The sequence below is a fragment of the Chionomys nivalis genome, chromosome 1 (genome assembly GCF_950005125.1).
Source record: "Chionomys nivalis chromosome 1, mChiNiv1.1, whole genome shotgun sequence".
Classification (NCBI taxonomy): domain Eukaryota; kingdom Metazoa; phylum Chordata; class Mammalia; order Rodentia; family Cricetidae; genus Chionomys; species Chionomys nivalis.
Window position 1 is genome coordinate 184,244,279 of NC_080086.1, and position 20,931 is coordinate 184,265,209.

Below are 20,931 nucleotides of genomic sequence, written 5' to 3' on the forward strand. Positions count from 1 at the left end.
CGATTTGTCAGAAAGACTCCTGAAGGAAACTGCAGCCTTTAGTGCACTAGCAAGTGATTATCGCCGTTCCCATAACAGCCATTTTGCAAACTGAGACTTTTTCTACAAGCAGTACCTACACTTTGGAGAGAGAGGTGCACACCTGTTTCTTCAGCTTTTAGGGGTAGGCAAACTCCATTCTCCTTTTGGAAATGATACTTCTTAATGTAGGTATAAAACAATGGGATCTTAGGAAGCAATTTGTAGTAAGAAGAGGCCACTTGTTTGGTTCAGTCTGCTCAACCCCAAAATAATCACACAGAAACCATATTATTTAAATCACTGCTTGGCCCATTAGCTCTAGATTCTTATTGTCTAACTCTTACATCTTAATTTAACCCATCTCTATTAATCTGTGTATCGTCACATAGCTGTGGCTTACTTGCTAAAGTTTTGGCATCTCTCTCTGGAAGGCTACATGGTTTCTCCCTGGCCCCGCCCTTTTTCTCCCAGCATTCAGTTTAGTTTTCCCCCATGTACCTCTAGTCCCTGTGCAGGCCCAGGACAGTTTCTTTATTAATTAATGGTATTCGCAGCATACAAAGGGGAATCCCACATCAGCAGTTTATTAAATAGAAATTAAGAAACAAAAAATAACAATAACAAAAAATCCTTCATTCTCCCTGTGAGAGTGAGGGTAGAGTGTTTTTTCATTGACAGTCTGCCCTCCTCCCCCTTGTAGCATGTATTCCTGAGGAGGCCACGAAGGGATACCTCCACTTGCTAGCTTCTGGTTCCCCTCCTCCTCCCCATACAGTTAAGTCTGGCCCCTCATTGCTTTCTCATGATAGAGCACAGGGGGCATAGCTTGAGCAGAGGTCAGCAACAATGAACTTTAGGAGGAAAAGGACCGCCTGTATCTTAGTGATTATCAGTAACATTAATAGAAATTTTTTGAGATTTTTCTTTTATGTGTGTGTTTTGGCTGCATGTTTGTCAGTGTACCACATTCATGCAGTGCCTCAGGAGGCTCAGAGAGGGATCCCCTGAGACTGAAATTACAGACAGTTGTGAGTGGCCATTTAGGTACTGGAAATGAAACCCAGGTCCTCTGTGAGAGCAGCCAATGTTCTTAACCACTGAGCCATCTTGCCAGTTCAGCATCTTTTTAAGTATGATATACCCCTTTATTATTTCCACTAAATATTGTGTCCTAATACCATGTTTCTTGCTATTAGAAATAGATGTGTATAGTTAATATATACTTGAAAGTTGCTAAAAGTAGATCATAAATGTATTCACCATTAAAAGTATTTCATGTATATGAGCCGGTGGATATGCTTAGCAGTGTGAACTAATCATTTCACCATGCATACGTATTCAAAACATCATGTTATGTTATAAATAGAATTATTTTTCAATTATATCTTAACATAAAATTGTGAGTGAGCTCTAGCTTTGGCTTTACCCCTCTTAACTTTGTAACCTTGGGTAAGGTTCTCTTTGTGCCTCATTCTCCTGTTATGTAAAATGGGGCCAAAATGCCCAGCTCAGTCGTGTGGTAGAAAAATGCTATGAAACACATATGACACTGGCATGTGCACACATGTAGGATAAACATGGTGCACAGTGGACAACATTTGTATGTACGTACATTTTCATCCTCCATCTACCCCAAGCAGAAGTACAGTCAGATTCAGCAAGATTTGGATTTTATAGCTTGTGTTTTTAATTTTTGTCCTTAAATGTAAAATGAAAACATTGTATTTCTAAGCCACAGCTCTGTTTTCTACCTGTCTCAGTTCAGAGGTCAGCCGCCCTCCCCCTGTGACCCTGTGTGTAAGACCGTGTACTGGGCTCTGTCCGTCTGGAGGCAGCTCAACTCTTGCCTGGCCCGCTTGGGTACACCGGAAGCACTTCTTGGACCAAAGTATTTCCTGTCTTGCCCAGTAGTCCCAGGACATGCCCAAGCAACAGTGAAGTAAGTGCCAGTGTTCTTATTTACCTACTAAGTATAGAGTCAGTGTGCTTGTCAGCTTTGTCAACTTGCCACAGCCTAGAGTCATCTGAGGAATCCTTGGTTGAAGAATTGCCAAGATTAGATGAGCCTGTGGGCAAGTTAGGTGGGGGGGGATTATCTTAATTATTGGCACATGCGGGAGGGCCCAGCCCTCTATGGGTGTTACTGTCCCTACGCAGGTGTTCTTGTACATTGTAAGAAAACTAGCTAACAGGGTTGGAGAGATAGCTCAGCAGTTAAGAGCACTGACTATTCTTCCAGACCTGGGTTTGATTCCCAGCACCCACATGACAGCTCACAACAATCAGTAACTCTGATTCTCAGGGACCCATCTGGTTTCCATGGGCATGGCACACACATGGCACACGGATATAATGCAAAGAGAACATCTGTATACATAAAAATAAAATGAGTCTTCAGAGGGAAGGTAACTAAGCAGGAGCCAGTGGGCAAGTAAGTAATCAGCATCTCTCTCTCTTTTCGGCTTTGTCTCCTGTCCTGCCTTCACTTGATGATATTGTGGACCTAAGAGTTTAAGAAAACCCTTTCCTCCCCTAAGTCCCATGGTCATGGTATTAGCACAGTAACAGGGGAAAACAGGACACATGGCAATTTAGTATGCTTCAGACGGAGACTGTTGGCAAGACCGCTATAGCTACCTCCTAGCATTAGCACAGATGTCAATTCTGCACCCCTGCCACGCAGTGACCACAACTTGTCTGTTATATATTCTTTCCTTAAGATCAGCTGCAGCTATTCTCCGTGAGCACACCTTACTGGAGTCACTTATAGCTAGCCACCGAGCCTTCTGGCAAGGTCTCACAGAAGAAACTTCAGGTGCTTTCAGCATATGCGCCCGCCAAGCAAGCAAAACACAACATTTAAGGAGGAGTTGACAAACTTCTACCTTCACTGATTGACATTTACTATGTCTCCCTTTGAAGCAACATATAAGAACTACGCTTGTAGTAAAAAAAAAATAAGCCTAATGAATTAGAAAAATAGAGGGAGATGGAAAAGAAGAAGTAAATGGACACCATTCAGCTCTGCTTGGAAGTGTGTTTGCCTCTGAGAATTCTAGCATGCTGAGCAGAAGTCTGTTTGGGGAAGCTCAAGATACAATGAAGTATCTGCCAGTTGATCGTGGCACATGCTTTTAATCCCACTACTTGGAAGGCAGAGTCAGGTGGATCTCTAAGTTTCAGGCCAGCCTGGTCTACTACAGAGGGAGTTCTATGACAATGAGGTCTACATGGAGAACTCAATTCTAAATAAACATCTCTCTCTCCTTCTCCCTCCCTCCCTCCCTCCCTCCCTCCCTCTCCCTCCCTCCCTCCCTCTCTCCCTCCCTCCCTCTCTCTCTCTCTCTCTCTCCCTCCCTCCCTCTCTCTCTCTCCCTCCCCCCTCTCCTGTCTCTCTGTGTATGTGTGTATGTATGTATGTATGTATGTATGTATGTATGTATGTATGTGTGTATGTATATCTTCAATGTTGTAAGAAAAGTCACCAATATAATGAGTTAGTTTGGGAAAAGGAGGGAGATATTAAAATAGACACAGTATTATGTATTGTCTTTTTTTCTGCTTAATAAGCCCTGGCTGGCCTGGAACTCTCATTGTAGACCAGGCTGGCCTCTGCCTCCCAAGTGCTGGGATTAAAGGTGTGCACCACCAAACTGAAACCTATATGTTTGTATAGGTGATGGTTATTCCATCGTCACAATTAAATGGAGCCAGGATTTGTGTTGTTTTATTTTGTTCTGATATTCAGAGCCTCAGGATTTTCAGGAACCAGTTGTGGCCTTTCCCATGTGGAGGGCAGTCTTTGCACAGGAACTGGGTGGATATGGAGATCCTGTCTTCTTAGCCATGTGACTCTATGCCAGCTTACTGTGGTTAGAATATTGGGTGAGAGGCATGTCGTCAACCACAGCCAGCATGCAGACTGGGCTATGTGTTTAAATAGATTCCCTCAGGTCCTCTGAGTGACATATAGAGACTGAGGCAATGCTGTGTTTGCGTTATAGCTCTGAAAATTCCTCTCCTCGTGTTCCAAAGAGGAATGATGAACAATTTGCCCTCTCTTTTTCCTGGGGAAAAAAAAGCATAGCAATCTGTCCGGCTCTCTCCCTCTGCTCAGAAAGAGACATTATCTAGACTTTTCAAGTCTCGGAGTAGAGCGCAGAACAAAAGATGTTATGAGATGTGCAGAAAGGCCTAAAATGATTGTCACCCTGCCTTTTTTCAAACCTGTCTTTATGCATTCAGCACTCTCGTACATAGTTATTATTGTGAATACTAGAATCTCGGAGACTGAAGGTAGGGAATTTCCCTACATATTCAAGGCCCAGAGCTGGAAAGGGAATGCTTGCCTAAAATACCAAGGGTTCATCAGTACGCTTGGTTGTTTTATTATTTTTCTTAAACTATCTGTAACTAAGTAAGCATTAACAGATTCCTACAGTAAACCAATATTTTAATAGCTATTAAGAATGCCTGAAATTTTATGGGAATATCTGATAACTTTGAAAATGTTTCTATCCTTGGAGACATTGTTTTGTCTCTACATCCTAAAAGTTAATATATTAACTTTTGTTGTTGTTGTTGTCATTGTTTATATTCTGTTACTAGGTATCAAACTAGATCTTCATATAATGTTGGACAAGTTCTCCAGCACTTGTAACTTTTAATGCTGCGAAAACATTGACATTGTAACTTGCACTGATTGTTCCAAATTCAGGCACAGTAACCATGGTTTACAGCTAAAATACAGGAGGTATAGCTGAAGCTACAGCTGGATAGCCCAGTTGTCTGCAAGGCTGAGTCATGTACGCATACATGTGTAGTGAGGAGCCCCTGAGTTAGCAGAGACATTTAATTTGTCACTGATACATCCCAACCCAAATATTAAAATACATGTGTTTCAGTCTGGCAGTGGTGGCTCATGCCTTTAATCCCAGCACTTGGGAGGCAGAGGCAGGCAGATCTCTGTGAGTTCGAGGCCAGTCTGGTCTACAAGAGCTAGTTCCAGGACAGGCTCCAAAACTACAGAGAAACCCTGTCTTGAAAAACAACAACAAAAAAAAATATGTCAAATATAAGACATTGAGACACAGGTTTTATAGAAATATGATTTTTGGAAAGATGCTTTCCAATTTGCCTTCATTTTTATATCTTTATCATACATTGAGTCATTCTGTAGATACTTACTATTAATTCTAGAATTAAGGCAATCATGTAAATAATCAGTTTTATTTAAAATAAATTGTTCTTGAGATAAATTCAAAGTGCTTTGGTATTGGATAATTTTATTTCTTTGGTATTGGATAATTTTATTTATTATGCCACTAGCCCCCCCAAAGGAAGCCAACCCAGAACAGCATGCCAAGCAATTTTCCTCAAGGAAAATTTCAGGCCTGTCTCTTTTGTGAACTTGCATGTGGTTCCTAAGGGGCTCCTCCTTCCTCTCTTACAAGGTGGATGTCGAAGCTGTGGAATGCCGTCATTGCTCCCAGAGTTCAAGAAGCAATACTGTCAAGAGCCTCTGTGAACAGACAACCTGGCGCTGGGCAGACAGCTTCTAAGAAGCACCCTAGCCAAGGACAGCAGGCTGTGGTGAAGGCTGCTCTCAGCATCCTGCTTAATAAAGCCGTTCTGCATGGCTGTCCCCTCCCCAGGGCAGGTATGTAGGGCTGTGCATGAAAGAGAGGAAGTTTACATTCTCTCTGTCACTGTTTGGAATTTGTTTTAATGAAATATTCTTTTGTCTCCTTGTAACTAGGGAAATGAATGTACTGCTCATAGCACCAGAACTCTTTCTGTTTCTAATTACTGGCACGTATTTGAATTCTAGACCTCCAAGTACAGTTTGTGCTGGTCCAGGCAACTCCAGCTTGGTTACTGTTAACAAGCCTGTGATTTAAGAATTGCTCACGTATTTCAAGTTACACTGTGAGACAGCATTATCTCCCCTTCTTCTTAGAAAAAAAAAATTGCTTTGTGTTGTTTCAGAGCTAGACCAGCATCTAGCGGACTTCAAAGGGGGAAGTTTCCCTTTGTCCATCGTTTCAAGTTACAGGAAGAAGAAAGGAGATAGTGGTGCCTGGAGAAAGGTGAACACCAGTCCTCGCAAGAAGCCTACTCATTTTTCCTCACCCACGTGGAACAAGCCAGACAGGAAGCAAGAAGGTAGGGGGGGCAGGAGGCGTGCATGACCCCGTTTCCAAATGCAAGAGGGCTTTCATTCTTAAAACTGAATTTTGTCAAAGCCTTGAGTTGTTCAGTTCGTACTTTAACAGAATGAACTGTAATAGTTTTCCAAATATAACTGGGAGCCTTCTATCTGAGAGACACCACTTTTGTACTAGAAATAGAAAGTTCATCTTCAACTTGTTCATTGGTATTTTAAAAGTTAATTTGTTTTCTTGATCTCTATTTAAAGTCGAATTTATCAGCTGTACTATATTTGGCTCCTTTACATACGTGTCATTGCTTAGTTGAACTTACTTTTAAAGAATATACGTGTAAGTATATTTGATGTAATGTAACATAAATGTAAGGCATTTATGAATGAATGAATCATTTCAAGTATTGTTTTTTTTTGTTTTTTGTTTGTTTTTTTGTTTTGTTTGTTTTGTTTTTTTGCATGGTGCTGTGTACAGGGTCAGGTGCAATTTTAGGTTATAAAGCAGGACAAACAGCCAGAAACTCCTCGTGGACTTTCAAAGAAACTAAATAGCTTGGAGTAAATAATGACCTCAATCATAGGCTTTGTCACCATATGCTGTTGTGTTGACAACCAGAATCCACACAAGAAATAAGGAAGCAACACTATGGAAATAAGTGACTTAGAAAACTCAACTCTACAGTTGAGCCATCAATTAAACCTTGCGTGGTGGCATGTGTCTTTGGTTGTGAGCCTAGCCTTTAACGGCTGAGCCATCTCTCCAACCCTGGCATGTGTCTTTAATTCCAACACTGCAGGGGCAGAGTCCAGCCGCTCCATGACACTGAGTCCAGCCTGGTTTACAGAGTGAGCTCCAGGTCAGCCAGCTAGTAAGACCCAGTCCCAAAAAGTTAATTTAAATATAAATCATATAATTTCACTGGCTTGTGGTATCAAATATGATATACTTCCACATAAGAAATTTTGTAAAAGATTAATAAACAGTGCTTCAGCATTGTATTTATATTGATGTCAGTCGGCATAGAAGTTTCTAAAACGTGTATGTTTTACCAAACAACTTTTGTAAAGTACATAACTCATCGGTAAGCACTCGGGCTATTTTATTTTTATAATGATAAATTTTCTCAAGTAATTGCACTGGATGATTACAGTGCTTGAGTTGACTTTGTGCACAGTTCTTGCCCACCATGTGCAAGTGGCTCATGACTGAAAGGAAAAGGAACCTCCCAGATCATTCTGGAAGTCCATGAGATGTAGTAAAGACCCCATTTCTCTCTAGGCCGCCCATCAAAGTCAGTGATGTCGTATCACAGGCTAACATGCATCAGTGCCCGCCATGGTCCTTAGGCAGTGACAAGGGCAGCGCCACTGTTAACTGCCACCACTCAGCAGGATGAGTTAAAAACCAGTGCAGTGGCCTTTGGGGACCTGCTTTCAATAAAACTATTTTCAGTTCAGTTTATTTTTCAAAAACTGTTTTCCTTGCTACTGTGCGTTCAAACCCATGCTTCAGAACCTGCTAGGCAAGCGCTATACCACTAAGTTACAGTCCAGTGTGATACCACTTTATAGAAAATTTTGGCCAGTAACACACACATAATTTTCAACTTCACTCAGCAGTAGCTAAGCATTTTAGTGTGTTAGAAGAGTTAGAGTAAAAGGCTCTGCAGTGTTTCTCGTACAGTTCTGTTCATCCTCTCATAGGAAATATCACACATCACGACAAGTTTAGCCCAGTGTACGCCTGATGCAAGTTAGAGTTCTCATGCAAGAATGCATGCAGCCTGAAACTCTTTGTTTGCTTGAGTGGGCTATGATTTGCAAATTTAGAAATGTCTGATTTGCATGGCTCTTTGTATACTATTCCTAATTTCTGAATAATGCATAGTTACTGAAAACTAAATTCTTACAGGTGCATTGCTGATGTCACATGCGGCAGTACATCAAAATCTGCATGTGGTTCTAGATTAGTATCATGAAATGGCAGGGACTAAGCTCCTCTTTTGTTACTTTGGGAACAAAACCCTAAAAAAATCAACAGGCCAACTACTGAGTAGGGGATAAAGACAAATGTCAGGTTTCCTAACTTGAGCTTTGGGTTATATGAATTTTATTGACCTCAGCATAAATTTCGATAAGGAAATCAATTTCCTCCCGACCTCCCAACCACTCCTGTGTTGGAAATTACACCAGCATCTCTGTTCTGAGAATATTTCCACACAAGATGGATGCTAACCCATGCCCTGGGCTGCAGAGTTAGAACCTGGTTTTGAAAACACAGACTTCTGAATGCACACACAGGGATAATGACCCAATTTATTGAAAATGGCTGTTTTTCACAGGTTTGAGAAACAAGACTATACCACATCTGAACTGTAACAGGAACACCTCTCTGTCAAAGCAACAGTAAGTTCCCTTTCAAGTGTCACTTGCAGCAAAGAAAACTCGAGTTTAATAATTAACTTTAATTATTTTAAAGTTACCCATATACTGCTAACATTATATTGTGCAGCTGTTATACCATTAGTATGATTTTAGAGTAATAGATATCATTAACTAAAGACAATGCATTAATAAAACCTTTAAATGAAGTCTTGCATTAAGTTTAAATAAGATCTTAATTTAAAGCCCATTTTAGTTTTAGTTTGTTGAATAGAGCTAGAGAAATAATTTCACATTTAAAAGTCAAACTCAAGCGTTTATCAGATCTCTACCCAAGTCTTGTATTTGTGAGATTTGAGCATCTGTGGATGACTTTTTAAAGTTAGAATGTACAAAGAGCATGACTTGTATGCCTCTCAGTACTTTATTTATAATGATTGTTTCAGCTAAAGTACCCTGATGGTATTGTTAATTATTTCAGCTACACATATTTTGAACTATAAAGATTTAGTTAGTCATAGGATGGAAATATTTGGATAGTTTGTACCCCGCTGATACCTCTCCACAGAGGAGAGGTAGAGAAAACCGAGTAGCTCCAAGGATTCTTTTTCAAAGAGAACTCAGGGCCTGAGCTGCTAAGGGGGAAATAATCTGGCCAGACTTGGCTATATTGCTAGTGCACAGCAGATTCAAGTTTGAAATGAATATTTGTGCCAGTGTATCACACTGACATGTATACCCCCAAATAAAGCCCTACTTTTTTCTTAAAAACATTTTACAATTTTGAAATTAATACAATTACCCATTTTTCCCTTCCCATCCCTCCTTCCCTCCAAACCAGTGGTTCTCAACTTGTGGGTCATGACCACTTTACAAGTTGCCTATCAGTTATCCTACATATCAGATATTACATTGTGATTCATAGCAGCAAAACTACAGTTATGAAGTAGGAAAAAATAATTTTATATAGTTGGGGTCAGCACAACATGAGGAACTGTATTAAAGGGTCACAGCATTAGGAAGTTTGAGAACCACTACTCTGGAACCTCCCATATACCACTTTCCCACTCACCTTCAAATTTACAACTTCTCTTTTCTGATATTCCTAAATATAACCTGCTCAGTCTATAAAGCGTTTCTCGTATGTGTGTTTTCAGGGCTGACATGCGGTGTTGGGTACACAATGGTGGGGTCTTCCCTGGGGAGGACTGTTTCTCCCACTCTCCGCATTCGTTATGTGCCTGCAGTTCTGAGTGTGGGATACGCTTTTCCCTGTCCCCTGAGGCATGTCTGTTGGTGTCTTCTTTGTTCAGCTCACATCTGGGCAGTCATGTTGGTGAACCTTTAGGGGTACAGCTTCCTTTTGGCTGACCAGAGAGAAGGAAAGGAGTTTGGAATGGTTTACCCTTGTGTAACTCTCTTTGTGAAAAACATGTTATTCTACCACGTTACTTGACTGGATGTTAGTGACGTCTTGCCTCTTGGTATGGGGTTGTTGTCCCTCTGGATGACATTTATGAGATACTTGGAAGGATGCTGAGAACTCTTCTCCATCTCAAAGGATGTTTAGAAGGTACAGTGTCTAGATTTCCATATTTGATAACTGATTGGTTCTCATTTTGAAAAGCTCTCCTCTGGTCTTTGTAATAGGCCCTTAGAGGATGATCTCTCACTGACATTGACTTTGGACCACAGACTCTCTTTGGGTTCCGATGATGAAGCCGATCTTGTCAAAGAACTCCAGAGTATGTGCTCCAGCAAATCTGAGTCTGATATAAGCAAGGTAAGTGGTCCCCAGGGGCAAGGACGTTGACTCAGCCTGGGAGACTCACCATTGTGACAGGATCTGGAAGCCTCATTCTGAGCTCATCCCCTTAAAGAAATGTCATGTTATATATCGTTGCTGATGATGAAAATCAAGTCAAATTTTCTTTGCTCAGAAAATCCATTTTCCCCAAGGCGTTGGATGGTAGGGGCATCGTTGTTCTCCTCAGAAACACCTGGACTTAAAATTGCATGTTAATTTTATAAGCACAAATCAAGCCACCATATGTATATAATACTATATATTATGCATAATTATAAAACATAGATATATATATGTATGTATATATGACTGGTCTTTTGATTCGGAGAGGGTTTGTATTTGATATGGGCTATGAAACTCAGAGTTTTGGCATACTAGACATTGTCCTACAACAGAGCTACATCCCTGCCCTTATTTTTTTGATACAGATTCTCTCTAGCTATGTTAGCTTAGGCTACCCTTGAACTCAGTGTCCTATGCATAAGTAGCTTTATATAAAAGCCTAAATTTAAATTTCTCAGACATTATTATTGCCAATTTGGTACATACGCTATCAGAAAGAGACAAGCTTCATAGAAGATTTAGGTTATAGACAGAGTTACAACAACATTCTTTACAAATAAGAAAAATAAAAGTTCTGTATAATATGTATAATATGTATTGTTATGGTCTTTAAGCTAGGAAATTTGAGAACCAGATATAGAAACCACTTACCCAAAATGTCAAAAAAAAAAACCACACTAATAGCATCAAGTTGAACCTGTTTTGGCAGTCTGATATCTGCAGTGCTTTTGACCATGCCTCCTCCATAAACACGTTTACTTGGAAAGGAGCAAAGATAGTCACAACATGCCCAGGTTCCAGTGAAAGACTCAGCTATTTTAGTTGAACAGATGAACTCTAGGAAAAAGTAGAAGTTATTGCCATTCTTGTCCTTGCTGGAAAAGAAACTGAAATTCTTGCCCACTGGGAAAATGAGGTAACGACTCAAATATTAAATTTTTCTCCTTTTTTTATCTCATCAAGTGGCTATTTTTTTTCTAGAATGTTCTTCTATTCATATAAGAGATTTTTTAATAGATTCTCTGTCTTTAAAATCTGTCCTTTGAGCAGGGCCGTCTGGAGGCATCTTCTCTAGAGGTGTTCAGGGTAGGGGGAGTGGGGAAGCCTCTTCCATGGTGCACTGCAGGTGAGCTCGGGTGTGACAGTGGAAGCCTCACTCAGTAAGGTGTGTGTTTTGCAGATTGCTGACTCCAGGGAGTTTGAAAGTTCAAGGACCAAACCTGTGTCTTCAGCTCCTGTTAATCTGAGGGTGCCAGTGCCACAGAAGGTAAAGGCATCTCTCCCCCAAAAGGAGAGGGGAAAGGGCTCATTGTGGAAATGACTTCTCAGCTCAGCTCAGGAGAGAAAAAAGCTTACATGGATAAAATAAGATTTTTAAACTGTTTGTGTAATATGCTGACCTGAGTGTTTTTCTTTCCATTTGATATTTCAAAATTTTGGTTTTTTTAAAGGTCTTCCTTTGTTTTCATTTTTGTTTGACACATGGCATAAGATTTCTTGCATTTGGCGAATCCCGAGTTAAATATAGCAAGGACTGAATGATAACCTGAAGATCTTAGACACTTAAAAATTTCTCATTTCCTTTGCGTTTTAGTGAGAGGCAGTCTTTCAGAGTCAGGTCAGAAAGGCAAATAGAAGAGATGAGCTTCATATAGATTCTCTTAACCCATGCTGTTCGGGAAACAGTACAGCTTGGTCTTCAGGATGGATCGATGGATGCAGTCCTACCCATCCATCACTCTGTGAGGATGCAGCGGACCTGGAAGTGCTTAGTACCATGTGGTTTGTTCAGCAAGCCCTGTCCAATCGCCATTTCCATTCTTATCACATCTACTCACACAATGGCTTACAAAGACCTGTGTATGTGTGGACAGTGGGGTACAGAGAGCAGGATTATAAAGTTTGTGTGATGTAACTGTTAAATAACTAATGTGGAGCTAGTTATCTTGCAGTCCTGGATTCACAGCTTCTTCTGCCCCCATTGGTTTATTAGATTCCAGTTCTTGTTAGTGGTGTCTGTATTGAAAGGAGTGCTTGTCTCTTCTACCTCCCCTTCTACGAGGAGGAGTTTAGCTGTACGGCACAGTCCTTGTGTCGTTACTGGGCATTTGGATTTGAAACTATTTTGTTCATAAGTTGTCCTTCTGCCATCTTTAAATCTTCAATTCACTGTCTATGTGTGGTAGCTTCTCTGAGCTTTGTTTGGTGTCCTAGACCCATTCCTTAGGATTCCTTGTACAGCATAGAGGACGAGCCCATGAGGATCTTGGGAAATGGAATAACGAGCAATTTTCCCTGGGGTTATAGTCAGTGGCAGAGTGCTTGCCTAGGACATCCAACTCTTCAGATTCAAACTCCTGCACTGAAAAAAAATATTTGTTAGATAACATTGCTTTTTGATTAAATGTTTGATAGTGAAACCTTATTTTTCTATTATACAGTAATACTGGACTGTTTGCAATAAGCTGTTGTACTGAGAATGATATTAGCCACAGCTAGTTTTGGAAGGGAGCCTTAGAGACAAAAGTGTCGTTTAGCCTGTCTGGCCTCTTAGGAACAACATGGTGCTTTAAATGCTCACTTGACTGTGGGTTGTAGGATAGCTGCATCCCCCCGTCTCTGTTTTTGTAGTGAAGACTGTTGGAGGGGCTCTGCCCATCCAGGAGATGCTTTTCGTAGGAGCTGCCAGCAGAGGGCAGAGTACCACAGCAGTCTGGAAGCTGGCAGAGTCCTTCCTGTTCTATCATATTTACAACTCACCTAGCATTTCTTGGTTCCCTGCCCAGTTTCTCCTCTTATCAGGAAATACCTCCCTTGAGAGAGGAGAGTGCTGGGGATTAACTGAAATTACTTTCTCCTTCATGGCCAGAAGCCATACTCCATCAAGTACTGTCTCCTCTTGCCCCAGCGTAACCGTTTCTGCGCTGTCAGCGAGGGACGGTAGCTGTTCCTTAATCAAAACAGCAGTGCACGTAAATCACCAATAGAAGTGACAACGGCAGTAGATGCTGTCCTCTTACCTAGATGATGTAATGCAGACTGGTCTTTCCTTCGGTGGCAGGATGACATGTGCTTGAAGATTTTGGTAAATCTTTACTTCCTGAATTCTGCCCTCTAAATGTTCTGTGTGATCAAACTGAGGTACAGATGGGACCCCGTGTTCTTTTGGGGTGCTCTGAAATGTAGCTCTCATCTGTCTTTACTTTCTACGCCCTATCTTTATCCCCAAATATATTTTTAGAGAGGCTAATATACCTTCATCTAACTTTTCTGTCTATGAATCGTTATTCCTCTCCCTGGTGTCCTTACCCTCTTCCTCCTACCTGCTAACCCTGGACCCAGTCCTGTGTACTGGAGGCAGCGCATCTCCCTACAGCTTCCGCCTCTTCCTGTCTTCTTACTGGGCAGAAAATGCTTAGTATCGAATGAATGGCTTGGTCTGATTTAAAAATATTTTGTTAGATTTAAATATTGAAAACAGCTTTAGTAAAATAAATTAGTTTTTGTTAGAGGAATAAACCGAGAATTTGGGAGTTTTAAGCCAAGAAGGATTAAACAATCCTTAAGGCTCATGCTTGAAGATCAATGGGAATGATAACACCTATGCTTGACTGCCAAGATGTTGCAAATCTTTCTTTTCCTGTCTGTAGGCATATTTTTCTGCTTTGCATGCTCATGCCTTGAATTTCAGTGACCCACACTAAGCCCGCGTGAGCCTCCATACACTTAGCTCCCTCCTCATACTTCCAGAAACTGACTCAACCCAGACACCCCAAACCTTAGCTGTTATTGGAGACTTTAGTAATTTGTATAGCCATCCTGTTTGTCCTCATGATTCAGTCCAAAGGACAGACTTCAAAATAATGCACATTGTCTCCTCCCCTGCTGTGAGCCTTGGCATCAAGCCAGTGCTTTAGCAGAGATAGTTCAGCAAAACTGGTGAGAGCACAGTCTTCATTCTGAGTTAGAGCAGATGCTATCTTCATTACTGCTTTAACATGTCCCCCCCTCCTTTTGTTATGCCAGGGAGGCATTCCAGGCCCTCCCCCATGCTAGACAGTGGTGTACCACTAAGTACCATATGTAGTCGACTGTATCTCCATCCAAATTACCACATAAAGCCAGTCCCCAACTTATAATCTTCTCAGCTTCACCGAGTCTAGCATCAACATGGAAACACCCCTCTGTCTTGTCTGTGAGGGTGTTTCTAGGAAGGTTTAAGTAAAAGAGAGAGAGAGAAATAGAGAGAGAGGAAAAGGGAGAAAAAAAGGAGAAGAAGGAGGAGAAGGAGAAGGAGAAGGAGAAGGAGAAGAAGAAGAAGAAGAAGAAGAAGAAGAAGAAGAAGAAGAAGAAGAAGAAGAAGAAGAAGAAGAAGAAGAAGAAGAAGAAGAAGACAATGACAACAATGACACATGTAGATTGGAGGTGGACTACCAACCCTCCCCCATGCTCTGGCCTGAGTCTGTGGCCTGACTGAAATAGAGAGAGTGAGCACCGAACCACATTTGACTCTACTTCCTGACTCCATATCTCTTCAACTCTGAGCCATAGGAACTTCTCCTCCCATCAGATTCCTGGAATTTATCACAGCAACCAGAAGAGTAACTGGTGCGCCTGACTGGGGCAGTGATTAAACCGCATAACATTACATTCTGGTGTCTTTACTGCAACTTTAGAGTTGTGTCTTAGCACACGATTCTCGCCAACCAATACCCAACAAGCCGGGCTCTCTAAGTTCTCTTTTGTGTCACTCTGACCAAATCCCTAACCAGAAAGAATAATGGAAGGGAGGAAATATTTGTCTCATGACTTCAGGGGTTTTAGATCAAGGTCACTTGGCCCACGCACTTAAGCAGAACACCGTGGCTGGGGGAGTGTGTGCCTGAGAAGAACTATTTACTTCCTTATAAACGAGAAGGAAAGAGTGAGACAAAAGGTTGCCAAAGACAAGCTCTAAGGACACACCCTTAGTGACCTAAGTTTTGCTACCTAAACCCTACTTCTTAAAGTTCCTAGAACTCCCCCAAACAGTACAGAACCAAGCATTCTATTCATGAGGTTATGGAAGAATGCCTCATACTCAAACAATAATAGAAATTCTCATGTCTCACCACTTGTCAGCGTTAACAGCTATTCAAAGTAAACCAACCGTGCTAAGAAGATGGTGGTTGTCTTTAAATCTTACTGCACCGTTAGCATGTTGTGAGTCACAAGAGAACACAGACTGGCACATGGGTAGCTCAGCCCTCTTCCCAGGCTTGCTTGTAGGTCGTTGGTCCTAAAACAACGGAATACAAATATTTAATGATTCCCCAAAGAGCAAATTAGTCTGAAAGAAAGCTCTTTCTCTCCCAGGCTGCGTGCAGCCTGGCCTTCTTTTGCATACAGATCCGTGTGCTTTAGACCTCATATTGCCCCCTCACTGTTTTTCATTCATTAGCAAAGTGTTGAAAGCTCCAGACAAAGGTTCATCAGCCTTCCTTGGGCTGCCTTAGCGTTTGGATTAGCTGGCTGGGCAGTTCTGGCACCAGTAGATTTCACTTCAGTGACTCCGAGGTGGTTCAGTGGTCATATGGGGGACTCACTAGGACTTTGCTAGAAATGAAAGACAAAGGAGGTTTCAGATGGACTTAGGAAAGGGCCTTTAGTGACCTGCCTAGGAGTTTGGGACTGTAACACACACATACACACATTTTTTTCTCCACCAACATTGCCATAATACCATAATTATTTATTGATTTTTGCAGGCAACATTACATTAAGAGAGAAAAGCAGGTATAAGAAACAAGTGTTACTGATTCCTGTTCCGTTGAAAGAACAAGACCAACCTGTAATATGCCTTAGAAAGATTAAATTAAAAATGCAGGAGCAAGGTTAGTTATGTTGATTTGGTGGGTCGAAATGCCACCCTTCAGCATAACCCAAAGCTGAAGGTGGGAGCTAGTTAATTAGAGGCAATGCATGCAGAGTGGGCAGAAGGGCAAAGACCACCAACTGTGTGACTGCAGAAGGCTCAGCTCAGTGCCCCCATTCAGTAGCTCAATGCAGAGAGAAGGTCTTGAAGAGCCTAGGTACGTCTTTAACTTTCACTGCCCTTTACACGCGTGGGAGATGTTTTAAAGCCGAGTACCCACGCCCCACCCAAGTTCAGTTAAACCTGCCAGCGCCGCCCAGCTGATTCCAGCATTGTAGCTAATATCAAGAAGCCCTGACTTCAGCCTTTCTGGAGTGTGCCATGGCCAGGTTTAAGGCAGACTCTTGCTTTCCACTCCAAGTCATCTCAATTTGACTTGTCAAATTCTAGGTTTAAGCCTTTCAGTGACCACACTGCTGTCTGGTTGCCGTCCACTGTCTCAGAGCTCTGCACAAGTTAACACAGTGCAGGCCAAAGGATCTGAAGTGCAAGTGAGGAAGCGCTGGGGAATTTCCAACTTCCTTGTTCTGCCTGTACAGACACTCTCGGCTCTCTCGCCACCATAGTCTGGGAAAGTGGGAAATACTGGCCAGGTGATTATAGTGGCTCTGCAGCACAAACAAATTAGAGCCGAATATGACCGTGTACAGACGATTTTGAGCCACCTGGTTACTGAATTGCTAAGCAGAAGCCTTATTTTAATAAAATGTGTAGAGAAGGCTGGTTCTCTAGGTTCTTTGTGGTGTGCCATACAAGTAGGACAATTTACATTCTAGTAAAGGCCTAAATCTTATTTTTTTTAATATGAAAATGTGACTTAGCCAAGGTAGCAAAATATGAAGGTCCACCTACGAAGTGCTTGGTCAGTGTGTTAGCTTTTTGTTACTATGATGGATTGTTAGAGAGAAATTATTGAAAAGGGTGAAGATGTGTTCTGGCTCAGGAGTTCAGTGTTTATAGTCCATGATAGTCAAGAAACCCAGAAAGAGACAGAAGCCCTAATATGCCTAGAACCTGCAAGGTAGAAGGGAAAACTGATTCCTGCAAGTTCTCCTCCGACCGCACTCACACACTATTGTACACTGATATGCACATATACATGTAAATAAAAAATTAAAGACATATGCATTAAAGACACATGTATATCCAACTACCTACTTCCTCCAGTGAGGTTCCACCTACAGTTCATATTGCTTCCTGAGAATTCAATCAAATTACAAACCCAATGAACTGATTACGTCAGAATGTTTGTGATCCAGGGACGCTCAGTGATTGGCTCCAGCAGCTGGGAATCAAGCCTTCAGCACGTGAGCCTTGGGGGTGGGGGGGGAATATAATAAGACAGACTGTGACAATTGAGCTTGTCCAGTTTGACGCTCTCAGGCCTAAAGTCCTAAGCAATTCCTATTGCTGTGGATACTGAGATTCTTTATCGCGTGTCTTCGTGATGGCTGCATTTATTTAAGAGTGCAGCAATGCTAGGTAGCAAGTCTCGTGAAAATCAAATAGAAAGTCTACACCAGTCAGTTGGCAGCTTCTCCCCACACAGGGAGAAACTCCTACAAGTTTGCATAGACACAGAGGGGAGAGAAGGGAGGCTGGCAACTCAAGTGGGCAAGGCTAATAAACCTGTCAGTTTCTCTTCTCTTGTAGGAAGCCAGTCCTCCCAGCAGCCATCAAACCGCTGAATGCAGCAACAGTAAATCAAAGACCGAGTTGGGTGTCTCAAGAGTCAAATCTTTTCTTCCTGTTCCTCGAAGTAAAGCCACCCAGTGTTCCCAGAACACCAAGAGAAGCAGCAGCAGCAGTAATACAAGGCAACTAGAAATCAATAATAACTCCAAAGAAGAGAATTGGAACCTAGACCAACACGAGCAAGCAGAAAAACCTAACAAATAGGCCTGCCTACAACAACGTGATCACCTTAATTTCTTTTGTATATTTCATGCAGAAACCAAGGACAAGAAAATGTAAATACCTTCCAACGAATAAAAACATTTTCCTATTATATAAAGGATGAGTGCGGGACCACTATTCAAATTTTTTTGTAAAGAATGTATTTATAAACCTAACATTTTTCTGTTAATTCTGTAGGACTAAACTTCAGTCCCATGAAGTTAGGGCAACTCTCCAAGTAGTTTTATAATAGAAATATTGCTTTAGTTTTAATCAAGATGTTCAGGGGTATTAAAACAGATATGTCTATGTACTGTATTATATTGCTCTCTGTACATATGTATATATGTGTATATTTATAGAAGTTGCACACCCATGTACAAGGTTGGATTGGATAAAAATATACCGATTTGGAGATGGTAATTTTATGTTCACCGGATGGGGAATGACTCAAATGGGACAGTAACAAAACATTTCTAAACAGTTATTTTCCATTAAAAGCCATATGAAGTATTTTGCCTGTTAAAATTCTAGTTTTACATTTTGGATCTTTTAGTGATGACATTGCCATCTGGTTGCATCATGTAGATATATTTATGCTTCTGAGTTTGCATTATGACTTGTAAAATATGAAATTATAATGCAATAAAGGTGTTATCTTTCTTACAAAACTTTTGTACCGAAGTGGATATAGAAGTTATCTGCATAAAGATGTCAAAAATCAGTTTGGAGTTAACTTCTTCAATATACTTCTGATAGCACACTGATAAAAAAAAACTAATATTTTCTAGAAGTGTGTCTTCTAAAGTTAATGGTGAAATTACTTATCCGATTCACAGTTAAGATACTTTGACACCAAATAAAATTTTGAATTAGTGAAATCATTTTGCTGTATTTTCCTATCTGTAGCTACACTTGGTTGCTTATTTATACCGCAGGTTTGCTCTCCACCTAGGACTGTTCACAATCTTATCCTGCATGCTGCCGTTTCACTTGCTATCCACATACTAGCTTACCTTTACAACATAGTATTGGATATTTGGCTGGAATAAAACCAAACAAAAAGAAATCCAACTATCAAAAAAGTACAATTTTCATACACAGTATCACTTACTCATCTAAGGGTATTTAAAGCCCCCTGAGAGGTCAGGGTGGGTATTTACATTAAACACACATACATAGATACTGTTTTAAACTTTACAAAAATATCTACAAATAATGGGGACAATGTTGTGACAGTATCATGTTGGATGAAGTGAAAATTTCTAACTTCATTAGAAATTAATTAGAGTTTCACAAGTGTCAGTGTTCTTTTGGGGTTTTCTCTCTCTCATGCAGTCTTAATATACAGTGCCAATTTCACATACATAAAAATATGCAGTGGTCTGAGAGAACCGGAGCAAAGGTCAAAGAGCTGGAGGAAGGAGATCAGGAAGTGGGCCTAGACTTGAACACAATAATTATGTTGAACTGGACTTAAATTCTGCATGTCAGGTAGTATTTGATACTCACAAATGTTTTCATTAAAGGGTATTAATCTTGGGCGTAAGACAACATAATCAAAGGCAAAAGCTGAGAAAACAGAATCAAATTTGAGAAACACTGAAGCGACCTGGAGTAAGTGATCCATGCTGTTTTGTTTTGTCAAATTCAATGTGTGATTTTTATAATTGGATGGCTGGCAGCAAATTTAGATCAAGTGCTTTCAAAGTACAAGTAGAAACCTACTGCATAGGTCATGATATTTAAAAATCATAACTCATTAAAAAAACAACACGACAGAATTGAAAATGTCAAGGTCATCATAATAAAAGAACTGTGAAGAATTTCTCCAGTTATGTGGATTATGAATGCATATCCATGTAAATTGAATTATAACTGTGGGTCATGGTTCTAAATTTTTAAATGTCAGTAGGAGATAGTAGGACACAGTGAAACCTCCATTGAAGGTAGAGTCTGTGATAAGCTTGATACGGTCATAATGAAAATTGAACTTATGGCTGACTTAAGCACTGCTGTTCATTAAAAGCTTCTGTGGTGGATAATAGGTTATGTAACCTATAGCAAAATGAGGATCCTAATCCCTGTAAAGACTGTGTATGAAGAATACATCAGAGTGCAGTAAAGCATCTTCTGTGGCCTTATTCGTAAAATAAGTATTGAGTCAATGTCTATGAGCTTAGCTGGATTTGGTAACTGATGTGTACATAATTTCAGCACATTGGAGGCTAAAACATCACTATGAGTTTGAGAGAAGCTTGGACTAGGGATCTCAAATTTTTTAAAAAAAAAAAAGCTGTTTGTGGCATTGTGTGTATGTGTAAAAGCAAACGATAAGAAATACGTATATTGCCGGGCGGTGGTGGCACACGCCTTTAATCCCAGCACTCGGGAGGCAGAGGCAGGCAGATCTCTGTGAGTTCGAGACCAGCCTGGTCTACAAGAGCTAGTTCCAGGACAGGCTCCAAAACCACAGAGAAACCCTGTCTCGAAAAACCAAAAAAAAAAAAAAAAAGAAAAGAAAAGAAATAGGTATATTGAAATTGTGAAGCTCATGTTCAATAATGGACAGATCGTCAAGACAGACAATCAGCACAGAGACAGCAGACTAAGGCTCTTTAGGCCAAATAAACATGCAGAGAATGTTCCACCTAACGTAAAACATTCTCCATGATAGCTGACTGA

General features: G+C 40.8%; 1 protein-coding gene across 5 annotated transcripts in view; it reads left to right on the plus strand.

Moving 5' to 3' along the window:
- Cttnbp2 (cortactin binding protein 2) overlaps positions 1–19,112 on the plus strand; it is a 154,210-nt gene extending 135,098 nt beyond the window's left edge. For 4 of the 5 annotated variants that reach the window (XM_057761670.1, XM_057761636.1, XM_057761645.1 and 1 more), the window contains 7 exons: positions 1,782–1,960; positions 5,475–5,680; positions 6,010–6,186; positions 8,527–8,590; positions 10,217–10,349; positions 11,617–11,703; positions 18,004–19,112. In XM_057761670.1, coding sequence (XP_057617653.1) covers positions 1,782–1,960; positions 5,475–5,680; positions 6,010–6,186; positions 8,527–8,590; positions 10,217–10,349; positions 11,617–11,703; positions 18,004–18,249 — 1,092 coding nt within the window. In that variant the 3' untranslated portion in view covers positions 18,250–19,112. Of the gene's footprint in view, positions 1–1,781; positions 1,961–2,323; positions 2,443–5,474; positions 5,681–6,009; positions 6,187–8,526; positions 8,591–10,216; positions 10,350–11,616; positions 11,704–18,003 lie in introns of those variants that run through there. The other variant, XM_057761653.1, reaches the window with a different exon arrangement.
- The last annotated feature ends 1,819 nt before the right edge of the window (positions 19,113–20,931 follow it).